Source organism: Eretmochelys imbricata, chromosome 23 (genome assembly GCF_965152235.1).
Source record: "Eretmochelys imbricata isolate rEreImb1 chromosome 23, rEreImb1.hap1, whole genome shotgun sequence".
In the NCBI taxonomy this organism is placed as follows: domain Eukaryota; kingdom Metazoa; phylum Chordata; order Testudines; family Cheloniidae; genus Eretmochelys; species Eretmochelys imbricata.
The window spans coordinates 12,710,471-12,732,885 of record NC_135594.1 but is presented as its reverse complement, the minus strand read 5'-3'; the positions used below and the strand labels follow the sequence as shown (position 1 = coordinate 12,732,885).

The 22,415-nt window shown below is 57.3% G+C and overlaps 1 protein-coding gene across 3 annotated transcripts; it reads left to right on the top strand.

Moving 5' to 3' along the window:
* The first annotated feature begins 51 nt into the window (after window positions 1-51).
* U2AF2 (U2 small nuclear RNA auxiliary factor 2) lies at window positions 52-19,832 on the top strand. 3 transcript variants are annotated; one of them, XM_077840435.1, is made up of 13 exons: window positions 53-344; window positions 7,020-7,155; window positions 7,755-7,805; window positions 9,247-9,276; window positions 9,604-9,707; window positions 9,873-10,024; window positions 10,917-11,033; window positions 14,556-14,694; window positions 15,228-15,307; window positions 15,831-15,953; window positions 17,928-18,023; window positions 18,673-18,921; window positions 19,319-19,832. In XM_077840435.1, exons 1-13 carry the CDS (start codon window positions 296-298, stop codon window positions 19,451-19,453), a joined length of 1,461 nt encoding a protein of 486 aa, XP_077696561.1. In that variant the 5' UTR covers window positions 53-295; the 3' UTR covers window positions 19,454-19,832. The 3 variants fall into 3 exon arrangements, with proteins under 3 accessions (XP_077696563.1, XP_077696561.1, XP_077696562.1); XM_077840436.1 differs by having other exon boundaries at window positions 54-344; window positions 17,937-18,023; XM_077840437.1 differs by lacking the exon at window positions 7,755-7,805 and having other exon boundaries at window positions 52-344.
* Window positions 19,833-22,415: the final 2,583 nt, after the last annotated feature.

Sequence of the window (22,415 nt, the reverse complement as noted above, 5' to 3'; positions counted from 1 at the left end):
AGAAGGGCTGGGAGGAGAGGACGGAGCCGAAGAGCTGACGGAACTCCCCGAAGCAGCGATCCCGACGTGGGCGGAGTCTCCGAGCAGCGGTGCCTGGAGATCCCCGAGCGCGGGGCGGAAGGGGCCGAGCGACGGCGGAAATCCCCGAGCGCCGGGCGGAAGGGGCCGAGCGACGGCGGAAATCCCCGAGCGCCGGGCGGAAGGGGCCGAGCGACGGCGGAAATCCCCGAGCGTGGGGCGGAAGTGGCCGAGCGGGAGGCGCCGCGGCCTGTGCGGGAGCGAGGCAGAGGCAGCGATGTCCGACTTCGACGAGTTCGAGCGGCAGCTCAACGAGAACAAGCAAGGTGGGGGCGGGGCCGGGCCGGGACCAAGCCGGGGAAAACGGGCAGGACCGGGGCCCACCAACGCCTACTGGGCCCGGCCCGCGGCGTGCGCTGGGGGGGCCCTTCCCGCCAGCCCCACGGTTTTCTCCCCGTCCCATAGCGCCCCCCCCGGGCCGGTCCCACGGCTCCCCCCCTCGCCCCATAGCGCCCCCCACAGCTCCCCCCCTCGCCCCATAGCGCCCCCCTCGGGCCGGTCCCACGGCTCCCCCCCCCTCGCCCCATAGCGCCTCCCACAGTTTCCCCCCATAGCGCCCCTCTCGGGCCGGTCCCACGGCTCCCCCCCCCCCCGCCCCATAGCGCCTCCCACAGCTTCCCCCCATAGCGCCCCCCTCGGGCCGGTCCCACGGCTCCCCCCCCGCCCCATAGCGCCCCCCACGGCTCCCCCGCTCCCCATAGCGCCCCCCCCCGGGCCGGCCCCAGGGCTCTCTCCCTCTCCCCCCGCCCCATAGCGCCCCCCCGGGCCGGCCCCAGGGCTCTTTCCCTGCCCCCGAGCCTCTTAAGCTAGTCATATAAGCTTCCCAGCTAGGTCTCTCGCTACCCCCATGGATCGTCTGAGCTAGCTTCATAGACCCTCCCCATGCTAGTTCCCTGCCTACCCTATAGCCCTATATGCAGCCCCATAGATCTCCAGCCCTATACACCTTCTACCTAGCCTCTCCCAGCCAACCCCATAGATTCCCTGCTCTATAGCCCCCCAACCTATAGATCTCTAGCCAACCCCATATCTCCCAACACATAGACCACTCCTCGCCTGCTCCTCATCCTACCCCATAGCTCCTATTCCCCTAGTCCCAACACCTTCCTGAGGGCCATGCCTTCAGCGTCCCTTCCCCGCCAAGCTCACCCTTCTACAGCCTGCCCTATAGCCCCCTTCCAGTCTGTGTCCCCAACCTCTGAGTGCCTGTCTTATGGCCCCCCACTGCCGCATGGCCTCCAGCCAGCTCTCCTATCTGCCCCCAACTTCTCTATCCCCCTCCACTTCCCCTTTCCTCTGCCAGTGTCCGCCTTCCTGCCCTGTAGCATTGCCCGGCCCCAAACTCCTGCTCCACATACCCTCCAGCAGCACCCCTACCTATCCCCCCAGAGCTCCCTGCCCACTCCTTGAGTGCCTGCCCTATAGCCCTCCACCAGCACCCTTTTGCCACAACCTACCAGCCTGACCCTGAACTCCCTGTGCCCCTCTCACTCCATGGTCTGCACCCCACAGGCCTCTGCACCCCTTCTGCCAGTCCCTCCCCCACTGGCATACCCCCAGCCAGCCCCTGCTCCCTCCTGTCTGACCCTCTCCACCCTGTAGCATCCCCTTGAGCAGAGACACTGAGCTCCATTATTAACCTTAGCATGCTTTGGGGAGGGGGTAAAACATGTGGGTGTGCTCCCTTCTCCCCCCTGGGACTGGGGGAGGGGTTGGGAGAGAGAAGGGCAGGAACACCATCAATCCCAGCAGACTCAGGCTCCTCAGACTGGGGAGAGAGGGAAGTCCAAATCACCCCCTTTTCCTCCTTGGGGCAGGAAACTGACATCCCCTCTTGGCAAATAAGTCCAATAGGAGTAGGGAGGGGCACATGTCACCATTGGGGGCATTTTGGGAGGCAGGGCAGGTCTACTGTCCCCACCCAGCACTTGGATGCTGGGGTGATGGCAGCCATGGGCAATTTAGGGGCCAGATGTGAATCTCTTGCCTGTTACAGCATTGGGTAGGAAGCGGGGGGCTGTGGCTTGGTCTCTTAGGGAAAACCCCTCCATGGGTCGGTAGGTTTCTCTGGCCCAGGACCTAGAAGGGTTTAAAACCCTTTGTGTGACTGTATGGTCATCTCCCTTGTGTTAGGAAGGAAGCACAGGGGGCGTCCTGCTCTGGGGTGAAGATGGAATCAATTCCAAGTCCATCCCTGTATAAAAACAACAAAAAGATCGTGTTTTGGGGGCTTGCTTATGTCAAAGTGGAGGGTAGCTCTGAAGCCAATAGAGCCAGCATCCTATTAAAAGCACAAAGCCTTTATAAATAACCCCTCAGAGGTGTGGGGTATTATATTCCTCGGCTTGGCAGAATTTGAGTCTGTCTCTTTTTTTGTAATTTGGATGGATGATAAGGATTATTTTAAAGCATTTTTTCCTTTTGTTTATGTACATTTTCACAGTTGGGCAAAAATTATGGGGTTTTACCGTTTTTTCTGTTTCCTGACTTAATTTTGAAGAACTGTGAAAATTTATGGGGTTTTAAGCATTTATTTCCTCTTTTTATCCATTTAAATTTTCAGTTGCACAAAGTTATGGGATTTAAACTTTTCTCTCTTTAAATGGTCAGTAGCTCAAAATTATGGATTTTAATTTTTTTCTCTTATCTATTTGAATGTTCACAGTTGCGTGGAATTGGAGGAAGTGCTGATTTACAATTTTGCAGTTGTGCAAAATGATGGGCATTAAATGTTTTTTCTGTTTATCAATTTAAATTTTCACAGTTGCATGAAATTAGGGGGTTTTTAAGCATATTTTTTAGATTTTTATCAATTTGAATTTTCACGGCCGTGGCAAGTTCTGGGTGGGTCAGACAATAACGGTCTAATGCCACCGTGTGTTTGGTACGTGTTGAGGTGGGACCTTGTTCTCAAGCAGCGTTCTTCCTACTTTGCTTGTCTGTAAATGTCAATGATTATCAATGAGAATTTTTTCTCCCTTTGGGTGTGTGAAATAGACATGTACTGACATTTACCCATGAAAATCTGTATGTACCTGTCCTGCGGGTGCTAGTAGCTGCCTGTGATGGAAAATCAACCCCGGCTAACACAGTCCTGCCATGATCCTAGAGCCCAGTTTTCAGAGTGACAGTCGGCATCTGTAGGGCCATGGCATGGTTGGGGGAAGGCGGCTGAGTCCTGTAAAGATGGTCTAGTGCTTAGGGGATCCATATTCAATTCCCTGCTTGGCTGCAGATTCCCTGTGTTGGCAAAAGTCACCTCTATGCCTCAGTTTCCCCATCCGTAAAATGGGGCTAATGCAAGCGACTTCTCCTTTTAAAGTGCTTTGAGATCTCCAGCTGAGAAGTGGTAGTTGGGGAGTGATCTGGAAAGTTGAGACAATAGTGCAGGGCTGCTGAGAAGACCAATATATCAAGAACAGTGAGGTGCTAAGTTACCACAGGTCCTGGGGGCCAGATAATTATCGTATCTAGACATGGGGGTTAGTAGAACTCTGGAGTCCAGATGTTCCCTCACTGCCTCGCCACAAGACCAGCTGATCTCCCCGAGATCAAGCCACGCTGGTAACTCTCTCTGTCACGCCCCTGAGCTGAGCTGAGCAACCTAGTCTCTAGGACGTCCGGTTGTGATTGAAACAGGGCCCAGCTTGCTAGGTGCAGCGGTACCAAGTGGGATCAATAAACTCGTGCAGTTGAGGACCAAGGGTGGGGTGGCTGAATGGTTCAGGAGCTCGGTAATAATCCTGGAGGTCGTGGGCTCGAGGCTCGCTTGACTGCCCCCTGATCAAAACAGCCTCTGGGGCAGTCAAGGGTGGTCTCTCCTTCGCAGTCCCGTTGGCTCTGAAACCGTCCAGCCTGAACTGTGGCCTGATGAGTCTGATGCCAGGGAGCGTTGACTTTGCCCAGGGTCAGCGGATAAAAGGGTGGGTGTTCTCCCTGCTTTGTAAACAGGCGTCAATGGGCCAGGGGCTCTCCCCTGTTCATTCTAGACAAGATGGAAACCCAGCAGTTCTGGTTGCTTTCCAGACTTGGTCACTATCATCCCTAGCTCTTACCTAGAGCTTTTCATTTGTAGATCTCAATGCACTTCACATGCTTTAGTGTATTTACGCTCCCAATGCCTCTGTGTGGCAACACTGTGGGGAAATGGAGGCACAGACTGGTTAAGTGACTGAACCAAGGACATGCAGGCAGTCTGTGGCAGAGCAGGGAATTGAACTGGGATCTCGACTGGCGCCATAGCTGCCGGCCTGGCTTTCCCCTCTCGGGCTGGAAACCCACATCTGGGAGTGTGGATTATCCCTGAGCTGAAACCCCTCCCCTGCTCTGGTTCCCAAGCAGGTGCCAAAACCACTCCCTCCCGCTGCTCCCAGGACTAGGAATGGGGTGCTTCACACTCTGCCGTCTGTCTTGCACAGTTCCAGAGCTCGCCAAGCCTGTCCCCCCTGCCACCACCGAGAAATCTAACCCCCTCCTCTCTCACGCACATGGCTGGATCAACAGATCAGTCCTCACAAACAAGGCTTTGTACAGCCCGGCCCATGACACCAGCCTTTGTTTTCCCTCCCAGCACAGCTGTGGGCTCTTGGTCTGGTCTCTGGCCGGCACCTGCTCTGTTCTGGAGCTTGGGCCTTCCGCTCCCTCCTGGCTCAGACCATTTCCATTGTAAAATTGAACCCTGCAGAGCCTATGGGACGTGAGGGAAGGTGCAGTTCAAGGCCACTGGAGCTGGGATTGGGGCCCTGGGGGTGTTGCAGGGGCACCTGAGAAACACAGCCCTGGTGGTTAAGTCATAGAATCATAGAATATCAGGGTTGGAAGGGACCTCAGGAGGTCATCTAGTCCAACCCCCTGCTCAAAAGCAGGACCCATCCCCAATTAAATCATCCCAGCCAGGGCTTTGTCAAGCCTGACCTTAAAAACTACTAAGGAAGGAGATTCCACCACCTCCCTGGGTAACGCATTCCAGTGTTTCACCACCCTCCTAGTGAAAAAGCTTTTCCTAATATCCAACCTAAACCTCCCCCACTGCAACTTGAGATCATTACTCCTTGTCCTGTCCTCTTCCACCACTGAGAATAGTCTAGAACCATCCTCTCTGGAACCCCCTTTCAGGTAGTTGAAAGCAGCTATCAAATCCCCCCTCATTCTTCTCTTCCGCAGACTAAGTCTAGTCCTTCCCACTCCCAGTTTGGTGATGGAAATTGAGGCACTGTCAGGGGAGATGGCAAAGGGGAGCTAAGGGGCGGGGGGGGGATAAAGAGGGGTTGGGAAGGTATGGAGGAGGTGGGGGGTTGGGGAAGGGGGCCAATGGGGCAGGTGGGGGTCTAGGGGAATGGGGGCTATGGGGTGAGGGGCTGGGAAGCTATGGGCAGATGGGGGGGGGGGCTTGTGGAAGGAGAATTATGGGGGAGTGGAGGGGGCACTTTGGGGACTTGGGAAGCTATGGGGCAGCTGGGGGGCTGGAGGAAGGGGTGTTATGGGGGGCTGAAGTTATGGGGCACATGGAGGGAAGAGGATGGCTGGGAGAACATGGGCTATGGAGCAGGCAGGGGGCCAGAGGAGAGCTGTGGGGGTGACTGGGAAGCTGTGGGGCAGGTGGGGGGCACCCATGATGCCCCAGGAGCCGTATGTTGGTATATTTGAATAGTGTCTTATTTTTTTACCTTCAAACCTTTTTGAAGTCCCCCCTCGAAGCGTAGTTTCTCTAGTAGCAGAGCCTATTAAAAACCCGGAAACCTGACCTTTTCCCCCCCATCAGCTGAGATGGGGTTGGCAGATGCTCCTTGGCGCTTCCTGAAATCAGGCAGGAGGTTCGCTCTGGGGGGGGCCCCCACATAGCAGCTGGGGGGCGCTGAATCTGGGGCTTAGAGAGCAGGATATGGTGGGGGAGAATATAGCTGTGGTTCTGGGGTAGAGGCGCTGTTCAATGTCACATTGACAGGGCAAATAGCAAAGGCAAACAGCAGAGCCTGGGGTGTATGAGGCAGCGAAGTCCAGTGGTTAGATCACCGGCGTATGAATCAGGACTCCTGGGTTCTCTCCCGGCTCTGGGAGGAGAGTGGAGTCTAGTGGTTAGAGTGGGGGAGGAGAACTGGGCATCTGCACTGCTGGGTTCTGTTTCCTGTTGGGTCAGGTTTACAAAGTTAGTTTGGTGCCTAATTCACTTAGACTCTGCTGCCTTCCCATTTGCCATCTAAATGTGGCCTTTGTTCTTCTCGCTGGGATTAGAGGGGGAGACCCTCCCAGTTGGGGGGCAATAAAGTAGCGATCAGTGGGGAGCGGCTGGTCTTATCCAGCCCAGCAGGCATGGGGTGCGTGAGGGTTTCGTCTGGCGCTCCTACGGGGCGATGGATCGGGTGGGGATGGTTGGGGGGGAAGGCAGAAGGGGGAGCAATGGATCGGGTGGGGACGGTTGGGGGAAGGCAGAAGGGGGAGCAATGGATCGGGGAGGCTGCATGGTAGGTGGCATCGAGGGGAGAGTTGGCATCAAGGTTGTGTCCTGGCATCTAGGGCAGTCTGTCCCTGCTCTGTGGGTGTGGGGGGACGCTCCTTGGATAGAAGACCTTGTGGTTCCTTGTGGCTGTCTGCCTGGCTGGCTTCCCTAGGGGGCTTGTGCCACCTCCATCACAAGGCAAAGTGTAGAGGTGCAGCCCCCAGAACTACGATTCCCAGCATGCCATGCAGTGCAGCATGGCTGGAGCTGGAGTCTTTGCTGGCTGCGCCTCTGAGATGGAGGGAGTGTTGCATGCTGGGAGCTGGAGTCCCTCACATGCTACATCCGGCAAACTGGAGCCTGTCATTGCAACTGGACCTGCAGTGGAGCCAAGCAAGGCCCAAGCCCCCACGTGGGGAGACTGGTAGCTGCGGGGTGGATGGGACACTGAGAATTGGGGCGGGGGCTTGTGTCCCCTGCTAACCTGCCCGCCCTCCCCCCGCAGAGCGCGACAAGGAGAACCGTCACCGGAAGCGCAGCCATAGCCGCTCGCGGAGCCGCGAACGGAAGCGCCGCAGCCGCAGCCGGGAGAGGCGCAACAGGGACCAGCGCAGCGTCTCGCGGGACCGCAGGCGACGCAGGTAGGGAGGGGCAGGCTGGGCCCCAGAAACCCTTTGTCCCCCCCACCGCTCCTCACTGGTGCTGTGGCCGGTTCGAGGAGTCAGAGGGGGAATGGCTGGCCCCAAGCGCTGGTCTTGGGAAGAGATCTGGGGGGCTGGGAGCCAGGATTCCTGGATTCTACCCCCCAGCTCTGGGAGGGGAGTGGGGTCTAGTGGTTAGAGTGGGGGAGAGGGACTGGGAGCCAGGACTCCTGGGTTCTATCCTAGCCCTGGGAGGGGGGAAGGGGGTCTAGTGGGTTAGAGCCGTGGGGGCTGGGAGCCAGGACTCCTGGGTTCTATCCCTTGTTCCCTCTAATTTTTTTCCATCCATGTGCAGGTAATGTGCGGATGTGCACCACCAGTAGAAACACAAAAACCTAGAGAGAATATATTTTTAAAAAGTTCCCATAGGGATAATTACTCCAGCCAGGACAGGTTAGGCATTTTAGAACTCACTGTTCTCAAAGAATTAAATGCAAGGCTAAGAGAGAAATAAAATGATGAAATGCATAGACCAGTCAACAAACAAAAATAACACACTTTGAAAGAGTCAAATTACAGAGACTATATGTGCATTGCAGGAAGAATCAAGAATTAACAACAACAGCAACAACACAAGTATGTGTTGGGAGGTGAGTGTGTCAGAGACGGAGACTGTGTGTGAGAGAGACACAGAAACTGGGTGTGTGAGAGAGAGAGAGAGACCCAGAGACTGGGTGGGTGTGTGTGTGTGGGTGTGTGTGTGTGTTGCTGGGGAAGTCTCTGAGAGATCCGTGTGCTCTCTCTTTAAGGCACTCACTCACCAGAAAGCTGGTTATCTAGACCGCAGCCGCTCTCCTGCTCCTGAGCCCTGTCCCCCCTCCCCTGCCCTGCGGAGATGGGGTACATGGGCAGGGGGGAGAGGGACACCCTGATATCAGTGCCCCTCCCCGCTCTGCTCAGCTAGCAGGAGGGTCCCGCGAGCAGCTGGCCAGGAGTCCAAGGCGGAGGGCAGGAGCAACATGGCTGCAGAGCAGCCGGGGGTTGAGGGGCGCAGCGAGCGCACACCGCTGAATGCGCACGGCTCTGCTAATCAGTGTGCGGCACTCGATTGATTCCTGGGCAGCTACGCAGCTTGGAGGGAACACAGGTTCTATCCCCAGTTCTGAGACAGGTGTGGGGTCTAGTGGTTAGAGCAGGGGGGCTGGGAGCCAGGACTCCTGGGTTCTGTTCCGGGCTCTGCAGTAACTTGTTCTGTTACCTGTATACGTGTGGGGGGAGAATAAATCTCTTTACCTCTCTCTATCCTCCTGCCATTAGGATACCTCTCTCTATCCCCCACTGGCCATTCTCTGGGGGGACATTCTCAGACATAACTCCCCCCTGCCAGGAGCTTTGGGGCAGGCCCAGCGCACTAGGAGTCCAGGCAGTGCAGACCGCGGGTTCTGCATTCCCACGTGTGCTGCCACAGAGCCCTTTCCCTTTGGTGGGCTGACAGGCCGGGGCCAAGACACAGGTCCAGCGAGACCTGAAAGGAGCCGATTGGGTTACCCGCAGCCAATATTAACACCCCAGGAGCTGTGTGCCAGGGCCCTCCCCCGCCTACGTTACCTCCAGCCGGCGCTGTCCTCTGCCTCCCAGTGCCATTCCAGCTGTTCATAAAGCCTGTAAAACATGGCAATGGCCCTGTAACATGGTCTGAAATTCTTGGGGGTTCGGGGTGGGACAGGACATCCATGTAAGCCCGTTTGGGGTGTGGGGGTTATTGCATCTGGAGCTCCCCTGGTTGAGCTGCGTGGAGAGTGCATTCGATACTTGCTCTGCCCTTAATTGGAAGGGGAATTTTGACAGGGATCTCTGAGCCAAGCGTCAGGCTTTTGGGGGAAGTCAGCGGAAGATTCCTTCCCCTGTTTGATGAATCGGGTCTCTCTCCTGGTGGTCCTGTAATGCCCTGACCCAGCCAGTTCTCCAGTCGCCCCCAGAGTCTCTGAATGGCGAATGCAGGAATGAAATCTCTGAACGATCCTTTCAGCAGCCGTAAAGAAGCAGGAAAGGGCACCAACCTGACCTTTTTTTTCCCCCTCCCCTCTGCAGGTCACCTCTAAATCTTGCTGGCCCCTTGAGGTGAGTGCTGTTCTCCCAGGTAGGGAAACTGAGGCATGGGAGGGACTGGCTTACCCCCAAGGAGGAGGGATTCTGTGTCAGCAACGGTAGAGCATGGCTGCTCCATGCTGTCCCCTACTGGTCTAGGCGCTCGGCTCTTGCCTCAAGCTGCTGCTGGGATTGGCCAAAAAAGAGGGCAGGGCTAGTGGGCTGGGAACTCTCCCCAATCCTGAGTGGTGACCCTGGCTGGGGTTGGATCAAAGCATCTCGTGGGGTAGAAACCGTCATCCTAGCCCAGGCCAAACCTTGCCCCTCCTGCCCAGTGACGCGTCTCTCCTCTCTTGGCAGCCGCTCCCCTCGGCATGAGAAGAAGAAGAAGATCCGCAAGTACTGGGACGTGCCACCGCCTGGGTTCGAGCACATCACTCCCATGCAGTACAAAGCCATGCAAGGTATCTATCCTGCCTAGGTGCCTTCTGTCCGAGCAGGGAGCAGACCTCTGCCGACCGCCCCAGGCCTCTCTCTCTCTGCCCCATTGCCCCCCACTCCCCATCGGCATGGGGGCGGGGCAGGGAAATTGGCTTTTGAATGCGTGGATTGGTGTTTCTCTCTCCTAGCCGCGGGTCAGATTCCAGCCACAGCTCTCCTCCCAACCATGACCCCCGACGGATTGGCCGTGACCCCCACCCCGGTCCCGGTGGTCGGCAGCCAGATGACCCGACAGGCCCGCCGCCTCTACGTTGGAAATATCCCCTTCGGCATCACTGAGGTACTGGTGGCTTCGGCAGCCCAGCTGCTGCTCTCTCTTGTCCGTGTGTCGCCCGCACTCTTTCTCTCTCTCTGTCTGGGACCCGTCAAGGAGCGCTGGAAGATATAACTTTTCTCCCCAAAACAGGGCAGCGCTAGCAGCAAAGGAGAGCAGAATCCATGGAGCGAGGTTGATGCCATGCAGCTAAACACATAAGCGGCTTTGGGGCAAACACTAACCGAAGCATCTCACTGGGGCCGACTGCCTGAGCTAGGTGGCTGAAGGGTATACCGCTCCCTCAGCTACATGATAGCCTCCATGGGGGAGATCAGTTCTGAAAGCCAAGGAGGCCTGGGGTGCCTGGGTGGGGAACTGGGCCTGTGTCTGTGAATGCTGTTGGCAATTGGTAGCTGCACGTGTCCTGAGTAGGCTCAGGTCTCTGACCCTGTGACACATACAGACGGGTCTCTCTACTTACCCGGTGAGCAGTGCAATTTGGGTCTCAGTAATTTGCCCTCTTCGCTCCTGGACGTGGTAACGGTAACGCTGGCGTGGTTTTAACATCCTCCGCTCCAGTGACTTGCGAGCCCTTTCTTTTAATTTGTCCTGCCTGGTGACAACCGGGGCCAGCACCCCTTCCAGATAGCAGTAGGGGAAGTGCTCTCTTTCTTATTATTTGAATTTGACTCTTGCTCAAGCAAAAAACCAAGATCAAAAAGTTGTTTCCATTTCTTTTTAAAGTGAAAATTGTGGGGCTGAAATCCCTCGTAGCACAAAAGTTTGCTACCATCACGCAAGGCAAGTAGGCTGTTCCAGTTTTCCCACCTGCTCTTTGCTATCTATTTGAAATTCCGGGCCTACTGGTTTGCTGCCCTACATCGCTTCTCCCCCCCCACCCCTTCTCTCTCTGCAGGAGGCCATGATGGATTTCTTTAATGCTCAGATGCGTCTTGGCGGCCTGACCCAGGCCCCTGGCAACCCCGTCTTGGCTGTGCAGATCAATCAGGACAAGAATTTTGCTTTCCTGGAGGTGAGTCAGCTTTTCGTTCTGTCTGTACAGCGCCTGGCACAATGAGGCCCTGGGGCTCCTCAGCGCTCCTGTAACATACCCAGTTGTCCAATTCTGGTGTCCACAAGTCCAGAAGGATGTTGCTAAATTTGAGAGCATTCAGAGAAAAGCCACGAGAACAATTAAAGGACTGAAAAACATTCCGTATAGTGAGAGACTTCAGGAGATCAGTCTGCTTAGTTAGGAGGTTAAGGAGTCACTTGGTCCAGTCTCTAAGTACCTAGATGGGGAACAGAGATGTGATCATGGGCTCTTTAGTCTAGCAGAGCAAGGTCTAACCTGCTCCAACGTCTGCCGGTTGAAGCTAGACAGATTCAGACTGGAAATAAGGCATACATTTTTAGCCGTGAGGGGAATTCACCACTGGAGCAAACTACCAAAGGTCAGGGTGGAATTTCCAGCACCGGAAATCCATGCTGGCTGTTTTTCAAACCGATCTGCCATGGTTCAAACAGGAACTATTTGGAGGACGTTCTCTAGCTGTGTTATGCACTAGATACTAGATGATCACAGTGGTCCCTCTCTGGCTATAGAATCTGTGAACCTGCCTTGTAGTGAGACGGCAGAAACTTAGTTGATTTAATCTCTCCGGAGATGGTTCGAAGGGGGATTGGCCCTCAGCTTGCAAGCACCTCCCTGGGGAGGAGATTTCTGCTGGCAGAGGACCCTTCAGTCCAGCAGAAAGAGGCAGGACCAGGAAGATGAAGAAACAAATTCCAGGGCCCCGGGAGGAGGATGAGCCATTGGTGCAATTGACCTAGGGTTGGGGTAGGTTTGCCATCTCTCGGCTGGTCGAAATTCAGACTGGATTCTTCTTCTGAAAGCACCTCTCGAGCTCCCCCCCACCCCCAAAAAAAGTTACAGAATCAGAAATACCAGGCTGGAAGGGACCTCGAGAGATCGAGTCCAGCCCCCTGCACTGAGGCAGGACGAAGTGTCCCTAGACCGTCCCTGATGGGAGTTTGTCCAGCCTGTTCTTAAAAACCTCCCTTGGAAGCCAGTGCGACCCCCTGGCCAGTTAGTCCCCATTTTGCAGCTGTGCTTTGGCTCCCCGTCTCCGAAGGGAAGCACTTTGCGCTTGTCTTTTTTGGAGTTCGTCTGGTTGATCTCAGACCCAGTTCACGGTTGTTTGGAATTCTAACCTCCAAAGCGCTGGTGACCCCTCCCTGCTCAGTCTCATCTGCAGATTTTATAGGTGCACGCTCCGCTTCGTTATCCAAGTCACTAACAAAAATATTGCCTAGTACCGGACCCAGGACCGACCCCTGCCGGACCAGTCTCCCAGTTTGACAGCGACCCATTGCTAACTAGTCTGAGTGCTGGTCTTTGAACCAGGTGTGCACCCACCGTACGGGAATCTCATGTGGAGCTCCTTTCCCTAGTTTGCTTGTTAGAATGTCATTTGGGACTGTCAAGCTTTGCTAAATCAAGATACTTCAGGTCTGCCGTGTCTCCCTGTCTGGTAGGCCAATAATCCTGTCAAAGAAGGCAGTTAGGTTGGTTTGGCAGGATTTGTTCTTGCCAAGTCCATACTGGCGATTTCTTGTAGCCCTGTTACCTTCCAGGTGCTCACAAATTGCCTGTTCAATAATTTGGTTTCATAATAGCTTGTAGAATCAGTTCTGGGATCACTGGGTGAGGTTGTCTGGACTTAGGCCAGACCTAGATGATCCCAATGGTCCCTTCTGGACTTGGGAGTCTGTAAAGGGGATGTAGAGTCCATGCTCCAGGGTGATGTTTGATTGCAGCAGGGACAGGAGGAAGATTGCACCATGGCCCGTAGTGCGTTATGGGTGGGTGTTGCCCATGCGGCGAGGGATACAGGACTGGATCTAGTCTGTCCTAGCAGGGCGGGGAGCATACTGGACTTAGTGGTCTGCTCTGGGGCAGCATGGCAGTGGGATTACTGGCTGAAGGGGCCTGTAGTGGGAAGCTGGGCCCCACCAGTAGCCGGTGGAACTCCTTTCCACATGATGGGACTGAGGCCAGGATCCGTTCAACATCTGGAGGGAGGATGAGACATTGGCGGGGATAACGGAACATTTGCCGTGTGTAAGGGAAGGAGTGTGATCCAGAGCCAGTAGGGGAAAATGTTTCCTCTTTCCTGGAAAGTTTCTATTTTTCAGCAAAAATTTGGATACCCGAATATTTTGGCAGAAAACTGAAATATTTCAATGCTGAAAGGCTGCTGCTTTGCCTCATGGGAGTTGTAGTTCAGGGGGTGATTCATGCTCCCAGTCTCCTCTATATCCTGGGCCACCTGTTTGGACTCCATCTTCCATAATACAGCCTGGGTACCCTCTTGGAGAGGGGAGGTCGTGCATTAAGGGAGTCCCTGGCTGTGTTGCTCCATGGGTGACGTAGTCTGGCCAGCAGGGACCCAAGCCTGTAAATACAGATAAGGGTTTGAGGCAAGGGAACTACAGCTCCCATGGTGCACTGTGCCCTATCCTCTTGGATTGGGAAGGCAGTGCATCCTGGGAGTCCCATGATGCACTGCAGCCAGGGAGATGAAGTCGAGCTTGTAGAGGTGAGCAGAGTTTGCTTGCCTGGAGTCTACACCAGCGTTAAATAGGAATATTTTGGTTTTGGGGCATTTGGGTTTTGTCTCAAAAATGTATTTTTTTCCCAGGAAGCAGGTGCTTCTCGTGCAAAACTTTGTTTTGCCAAAATCCCTGTTCTCCGTGGAAAATCAGTTTGGGTTGAAGTCATTTCACCCGCTCTAGCGTGGTGGACACCCCACCCTGTCCCGGGGCATCAGCCAACCACTAGGGCTATGCCTGCATGGGACAGCTAGCCTGGGCGTGAGCAACCGGGCCGCATGGCTGGACCCGTGGTGCTGCGCTGCCCTGCGCAGCTGGGCCCGGGTTCCAGGGGTCTTTGTGCAGAGATGTTCTAGGATTTGGAACTCGTCTGGCCCGTAGGGGAATTGTGGGAAGGCATTGGAGGGTTATCAGCGCTCACGTGACTTAGCCTGCATCCTCACTGCAAAGTGGGCAAGTTCCTGCCCAGGTTCTAACCACACACACCCCCTGCACACACCTGGCTTCTAGCCCCCGCTCCTCTCCCCCCCCATCTTTCCCAACTGAGTCACAAAGCTTAGACTTCAAACACCAGGTCAGAGGGTTTTGTGTGTGTCTGGAAGGGGATGTTGGGTCAAAACTTTACTCAGAACCTGGATTAAGACGCCCCCCAGCGATGGGCTGGGACAGGGCCAGGGCAAGGGCCAGGTTATTCCGGACGTGGCCAGTAGGGGGCGTTGTGCAGAAGGCAGTTGACACAACAGGGGTCCTGCGTAGCTTGGCTTGTTTTCGGAGACTGGGTTAGGTGGGCAGTTGGGCAGCGGTCCCGCTCGGGGGGGGGGCCAGATGTGGGCCGAATCTCTGGTGGATCACGTGAGCGCAGGGGCTCTGGGTTGTGGCATGCATGCACATTAAGTTCCTCCGGGTCCCTCATCGGCTCCCCTCCCTGGTTCTCCTGCAGTTCCGCTCCGTGGACGAGACCACCCAGGCCATGGCATTCGACGGCATCATCTTCCAGGGGCAGTCGCTGAAGATCCGCCGCCCCCATGATTATCAGCCGCTGCCCGGCATGTCTGAGAACCCGTCTGTCTACGTGCCAGGTGAGTAGCGCCCCGGCCCCGGTGTGGGGCCAACAGGGGTGAGTGGGCCTGCACCTTCTTCCAGAGGGCACGGGGGCAAGGGAGATCAGCTTACCCAGGTCAGCCAGGTGCCCAGCCCTTCCCTAGACACATTCTGCATGGCATCGTCACGTACGCCCGTCTGGGTGTGGAGCAGCAGGGCTCGGGAGGCTGGAGAAATTGGAGGGAGGGACCAGATGCCCCCGATAAGACTGAGTCCAAGAGTCCACTGGGGGCTGGTTATGCAGGACCCTTCTCCCTGCACAGGGACACGGCCCTTTGGGGCTGGGGTGCAGGGGCTGATTATAGGGGGACCCCTCGTCTGGTGCTGGGATGTGGTCCCTCTGGGCTGGGGTGCGGGGCCTGTGACTCCAGGGACCACCACAAAGGTGGCCCTGCGGGACGAGCGGGGGCTGCGTTGCTGTCTCGTGGGGCGTAACTCCCTTGCAGCTGCCCCAGAGTGTGCAGGACAGTGTGGGACACCCATCGGTTCCCTTCCCTCTTCTCCCCGGCAGGTGTCGTGTCCACCGTGGTCCCGGACTCCGCTCACAAGCTCTTCATAGGGGGTTTGCCCAACTATCTGAATGACGATCAGGTGAGCACGGGGCAGCGGGCGGTCCCCCTCCGACAAAGCCCAGGTCAGCCCCACGGGGCACTGGGAATGGGCTTTTCCCCGCAAGTCGCTCCGGCCCGCTGGCTTCTCCGCCCGCATATCCTGGCTCTCAACACCCATCTGCTCTGGTTTGAGCCAGAGCTGCCCTCCGAGAGTGGGGGCGATGTGAAATCTTTGCTAGGGAAGGCTTTGAATTACGGCAGGCTGCAGCGGTGGCGTTCAACGCTCGTCACGCCTAGCCACGAGACAGACCCATGCCAGGCACTGCCTGGGCATCCAACGACCGAGTTGAGGGGGGAGCATCATGCCAGGTGCTCCCTGGCAGCCAAAGCCCAGGGGAGCCCGTTGTTTTGGGTGCTGCCTGGGCACACAGTGAGAGCCCACCCTGCCCCAAAGAGCCCCTGGGCTACGCAGACAAAGAGTGGGAGGGTAAACTGAGGCAGGGGGGCGTGCCCAGGAGTCCTCGCTGCCTGCCCGCCCCAACTGCCCTCCCCGTCCGCCCCAGGTGAAGGAGCTGCTGACTTCCTTCGGGCCGCTGAAGGCTTTCAACCTGGTGAAGGACAGCGCCACCGGGCTGTCCAAGGGCTACGCCTTCTGCGAGTACGTGGACATCAACGTCACAGACCAGGTACTTCCCAACTCCCCCCTCCTCCGCCCGCCTCTCCTCGCAGCTCTGCCGCCCTCCGAGGGGCCTGCGTCCGCCAGCCCAGCCAGCCGTGGGGGTGTGTGCGTTCTCCTTTTTTTTTTTGGTTTTCTTTTGTTTGGTTTTTCCTCCTCCCCTCCTTGAGCAGGTGAAATTTTTTTTCCTCCACCCCTAGGGAGCGCCAGCCTTTCTCTCCTTTACAGCTCCGGGGGCCCCCATAGGCCGCGCCTCGTCGCTGTGATCGCCTCGTTTTCTCTCCCCCCACCCCCTTTTTCCCCCCTTCTCCCCAATCTTAGCCCGAACAGCGGCCACAAACCAATCCGAAGACCCCAGCTCTGCTCTGCCCATGCAAGCCGGTAAGATCCCCCCCTCTCCAAATAAAACCCCCCCATCAAATCCCGCTGTGGCCGGGAAATCTCCTCCCTTAGCCGCAGCTGCCTCCAGCGCCGATCCTGACTTGCCCGCGTCGGTTGCAGCCTTATAGAAATCTCTTCGGACTTTCTATATAACGGTGTTTTCTCTTCTCCCGCTGTGCTTTTTGTTATAGCGGGAGGAGGAGGAAGAGAACCGTAACAGCAGGGGCCCTCTGTGCGCTGCATTCCCAGCGGTAGTTGTTCAAATGCAAGTATATGTATAATTTTTTTTAATGTATTTTTTTTTGGATTTAAAAAAAAAAAAAAGCAAAAAACCAAGCAACCAACCAAACCACCCCGCCCCCGTGCGCCCCTTCAAATCGCCCCCCACAAAAAGTCAGCCCCGGCGCTGGCGGGAGAGGGGCATCCTGCCACAGAGAGGGTCCTTAGATGCGCGTAACTTCATAACCCCTCCCCCAACTCTCTCCCCCCACCCCCACCCCCGGAGGGCTTAGAAAGAGCTGGTCTAATGGTGCATGCTGGGCGCGAGACCTCGGCGCTTGGGTGAGTTGCGAGAGGGTGCGTGTGTGTGTGTGTCGTCCTGCCCCCAGCCTGTCTGTGCCCCACAACCCCTTCTGTCCCTGCACCCTTCTTTCCACTTCCTGTCCCAAACCTGACTTGGGTCTGTTTCCAGCCTGCCTGGGTCTCTGTGGCTCCCCCCCCCCCAACATCCGGCCCTTCCTGTCCCCAGCCTGTCTTTCGGACCTGCGCCCCCTTTCCACTTCCTGTCCTTGGCCTGTCCTTTAGGCCTGTGCCCCCCACCACCATTTCCTGTCCTTTGCCCCCCCTGCGGCGCCCCCCACTTCTGTCCTCAGCCTGTGTTTTGGACCTCCATGCGCTCCCCGCCCTGTCAGGAGCCTGACTTGGGCTTGTCACCAGCCTGACTGTGTCACCCCATCTTTTGGGCACATGCCTCCCTGTGCCCAGCCTGTCTCTTGGGGCTGTGCCCTCTCTCCACTTCCTGTCCCAAACCTGACTTGAGCCTGTCTGGGTCACTGTGCTGTGGCCGCCCCCCCCTTTGCACTTCTTGTCTCCAGTCTGTCTGGGTCCCCACAGCCCCTCCTCCCCATCCTCCACTTGGTCTTGAGCATCCCCGTCCCCAGGGGGTCTGTACTCCTGCCCCGCACCTGGCTTTTTGGGGGCTGGGCGCCCCCTGCTGCGTGGGGAAATGCAGCAAGGTTGTGCAGTCGGTCAAGAGGTTCCCCTGCCGGCCTGGTGAGGGGGCGTCCGTGGCTGGCACGCGGCCCAAGCGCCCCCCGCTGGCTGGACTGGCCATGTGCCCGTGGCCTGGGAGGCCTTCAGAGACACAGGTAACGCAGCGCCCCCTGGGGGAGAACAGGAGAGCCTTCGGAGCCGGCTGCTCCTGCGCTCCCAGCACCAGCTCGCTGCGTAGGCCAGGCGCCCCGGGGGCAGAGGAGAGCTGCGTGAGTGAGTGCGCGCGTCTGTCTGTCCATCGCCCTTCGCGTCTGTGCTGATTGCAGCGGGGGGCCGGGGGGAGGAGCAGCCCGCTGCGGCGCTGGGAGCAGCCAGATTCATTTCCCCTCTGATTTCGAAGGCCATCGCCGGGCTGAACGGCATGCAACTGGGTGACAAGAAACTGCTGGTGCAGAGAGCCAGCGTCGGAGCCAAGAACGCCACGCTGGTGAGTGGGGGGGTGGGAGCCGGGACTCCTGGGTTCTCTCCCCGGCTGGGGGAGGGGAGTGGGGTCTAGTGGGTTGGAGCAGGGGGGCTGGGAGCCAGGACTCCTGGGTTCTCTCCCTGGCTCAGGGAGGGGAATGAGTTAGAGCAAGCGGGGTTGGTATCCCAGGCTAGCTGGGCCCTTCGGTCTGATCTAGTCTAGCAATTCCCAGGCTTCTAGAACGGGTGGGGCAGTTTTCCTTTCCCCTCCCCCCTCCCTCCCCAAACAGAAAACGTGATGCTTTCCTCCTGCGTTATTTTGGGGTGCCAGGGCCATCTTCGGGAGGTCCCACTGGGTATCTTACTGGAGAGGCCGCAGGTGGGGTGATTTCAGGTGCCTTATGAGGCTTCCAAGTTGATTCGGATGGGGGAGCCCTGCTCCTCCTCCCCAAAGGGCGACGGGCTCAGGCTCCCGGCAGATGCAGGCAGCGTCCCGCCCTCGACCGCCAGGGCTGAGGTTCTCCGAGCCCCAAGGGGCAGGGTGGCGGCCTCCCTCAGATCCCAGCACTAGGGGCGAGGTCGGGGCCAGGACCAGCAGGCTGGAGCCCGGGGCAGTCTGGCTGGGAAGGGGCTCTCGGGGCCAGTGCGTAACCCTCCCCCTCCGGTCTCCACAGAGCACAATAAACCAGACCCCGGTGACGCTGCAGGTGCCCGGGCTGATGAGCTCGCAGGTGCAGATGGGTGGGCACCCCACCGAGGTGCTGTGCCTCATGAACATGGTGCTGCCCGAAGAGCTGCTCGACGACGAGGAGTACGAGGAGATCGTGGAGGACGTGCGGGATGAGTGCAGCAAGTACGGGGTGGTCAAATCCATCGAGATCCCCCGGCCCGTCGACGGCGTCGAGGTGCCCGGCTGCGGCAAGGTGCATGGAAGTAGGGACTAGTGGCGGGGGCGGGGCTCGGAGCCAGGACGCATGGGGTCTGGCTCTGGCTCTGGGAGGGGAGTGGTTGGCTGTGGGGGCCGCTGGGAGTCAGGATGCCTGGGTTCACTCCTTCCCCCTCCCACCACCCACCCATACATGTATATCCAGGTCGGGGGGGTGGGGTGGGGGGGTCTAGTGGTTAGAGCAGGGGAGGCTGGGAGCCAGGACTCCTGGGTTCTCTTTCCAGCTCTGGGATGGGAGTGGGGTCCGGTGGGTACAGCAGAGGATGGGGGGGCTCCTGGGGTGGGACAGCGGGACAGCGCCAACCTCGGCCCCCGCACCCTCACCTCCACGTCTGGCTGGCACCGTAACACTTCCCCTCTCCGCCCCCCCCCAGATCTTCGTGGAGTTCACCTCGGTCTTCGACTGCCAGAAGGCCATGCAGGGCCTCACCGGCCGCAAGTTCGCCAACAGAGTGGTGGTCACCAAGTACTGCGACCCCGACTCCTACCACCGCCGCGACTTCTGGTAGCCGCCGGGCCGGGCCGGCCCTTCGGCCATGCAGCGGGTTTCTATTTTATGGCCAAAATGGTTTTTTGTTTTTTGTTTTTTTTTTTTCAATTGTTTTCTCCCCCCTCCGCAAAAAGAAAGACCCCCCCCCGCCCCTCCTGATTCCCTCCCTGCCCCTGAGGGCCCCCCCAGCCGACGGCTGCCAGTAATGGTTATTCCGTAGTAGAGACATCTCCTCGCGCCTTTCTGTGCCGTTGCGTATTGGCTGAGAAGGATTTCCTTGTTCCACCCACCCCGCCTGTTCTGTTATTCCCTCTCTCCCCCCGGCCCTCGGTGTGCATATGGAGTGTCTTCCCCCCCCCCCCTTTATTTCCCGTCGTAATTAAACACTTTTTCCAATCCCCCGGGGTCCGCCCGCCTGTGTCTGTCTCCACGTGGCGCTGCCAAGTCAGGGCTCAGCTCTCCGGAGCAGCTGGAATGGAGGGTGTGAATGCCCAGGAATGGGGGGTGTTTGAGTTGCTGAAACAGACTGGGGACCCCTCGGGGGCTGGGATCGGGGGGGTGCCCCGTCCTGCCAGCTGCCGTCCAGGCAGAGAGGCGCTGAAGTCGGGGCCACGCCCAGGAAGAGAGTGGGAGAAATCCCTGCCTGAAAGAACTTACAATCAAGAGACAAGGCAGGCTATGGGGGAGGGGAAACTGAGGCACGGGGGGGCTGTGCCTTACCCGAAGGTGTTGGGGTGGGAGGAGGACCCAGGTGCCCGCTGGGACAGGCTGTCCGTCCCCATCAAGAGCAAGTGCTCTTCTAACCACCCCTCACAGCCCCTTGGGAGCCAGCTCTGGATGTGCGTAGCTATAGTAGGTTGTCATCGCCATGGGGCTGAAGCCACCAGACGGGGGCGTCACTGAGCCACACACCAAAGCATGAGCCACTGCTGTCTGCTCTCGGCCCTGCTCCGTTAGCCAGCGGCTCGCACCCAGAGCACCCACTCGGTGCTCTCTAGCCCACCGGCTGGCACGATATAATGGCAGAGATTCCAGCTCCCAACCTCCATGGCTGAGAGACACACAGGGCGAGTTGTTACCTTTGGTTACAGCTGGGGGCAAACTGAGGCACGGTGCTATAGAAGACAGCCCCTTCGATCAGTGGTTTTCAAACTTTTTTTCTGGTGACCCCGTTGAAGAAAATTGATGCCTGTGACCCAAAAGAGCTGGGGCAGAGGGTTGGGGAGCAGGGGTGAGCCCTGTGGGGTGGGGCTGGGAATGAGGGGTTCAGGGTGTGGGAGGGGGCTCTGGGCTGGGGATGCAGGCTCAGGGCTGGGGCAGGGGGTTAGGGCATGGACTTACCCCGAGCAGCTCCCAGTCAGCGGCAAAGTGGGGGTGCTAAGGCAGGCTTCCTGGCAGAGAGGTGGGGGTCCAGTTTGGTCCCACAGGCCTCATTAACCCTTTTGTGCATCCTGCAGCGCATGGGGAAACTGAGGCAGGCGTTGGCTGGAACCATCTCCAATTCTCAGTGCGTCACACCCGCTGCCCTCACCTTGCAGCCGGTTCCAGGGGGCACCTGGGCTGGGCAGGGCTTTGTTCTTCGAAACCTCCCAGGGAGCTGGGCAGGGCAGGCGTTGGCGGTTGCTTAAGGCTGAAGGGCAGGTGGGTACTCGGCCCCTGGGAAGTGAAACTGAGTCACGAAACTGAGGGGAAGGGAAAGAGGCAGCAGCTGGGTAAAGGGCCCCAGGGGCCGCCTGCCCTAGAAATCCCAGCCAGGGGCATGCCCGTGATGATGGCGTCTGGGTCCTGTGGAGGGGCTGCGAAATGAGGGGTTGGAGACCAGCCCCAGACCCCATGAGAGGCCTGGAGAACCTGCTGTAGCCGCCTGTGTTTAGTGCAGGGGGTGGGCAGACTTTTTGGCCTGAGGGACACATCTGCATGGGGAAATTGTATGCAGGGCCATGAATTTAGGGCCAGGGCAGCGGGTTGGGTTGTAGGGTGTAGGAAGGGGGTGCTGTGTGCAGGAAGGGACTCGGGGCAGAGGAGGGGTGTGGGTGTGTGATGGGGCTCAGGTTGTTAGGGGCTTATTCCTTCACCCACTTACTTCCCTGGTCCTTCTTGCATGAACAGAGAGCAACAATACCCGAAGTCCAAAGGTGCAAACAATTCGATGTTTATTGGGGTGAACTTCCAGCAAACATGATTCCAGTTTCCTTCCTTAGTGTCCCCCTTCCCAGCTCTGACACCACAGAGCCTTACCTGTGTCCCTGTTCCTATTTCCCCCCCTTAGCAAAACATGATTCCAATTTCCCCACCCCCATTCCCTCTTCCCATTCCCCCCCTTACTTCCTGATTGACTGCAGACTATATAGTAAAACTTGAGTTCAGCTTAGCTATACCTTAACCAATCATTTTACAGAAATTTAACTAACATACTGTAACATGATTAGGTAACCAATTATATCCCACCACCTTAATTAGTTTACACCCAGCAAAATTAATTGTACAGCAGACAGAAACAATCACAGAACCAGACAGAGACCATGCAAATAAACAATAGCAAAGTGGGAACTATAATGACAAGACAATACAGAAGTGAGATTTTCACATCCCAGCTATGGATAAGTGAGTTCTTGCCAGACAGGATGCTATCAAACTAAGTTTCCTTTTACATCTTCTAGGCACTTCCCTTTCTCTGGAGGCGATGGGCATTATCAGGACAGGATTGTATCCTAACAGCCCCATAGCACCTTCTTTCAATGGGACTAGTTTGGGATGTGAGGAGGTGACCAGTCGCTTCCCAGCTTATGGCTGCCTCTGCTGCTTAGCCAGAGGCCTTAGCCTGAGAACAGGGCCTCAGACTGTCACAGTAAGAGAAGGCCCTTACACCGGCAGACTGTGATTCTGATTCTTTTATACCTCTATAACTAGCCAATGGTAAGAATACACCTAAATTCTTCAAGTACAGGTCTTTACCGACAGGCCTGAATATCTATATCCTA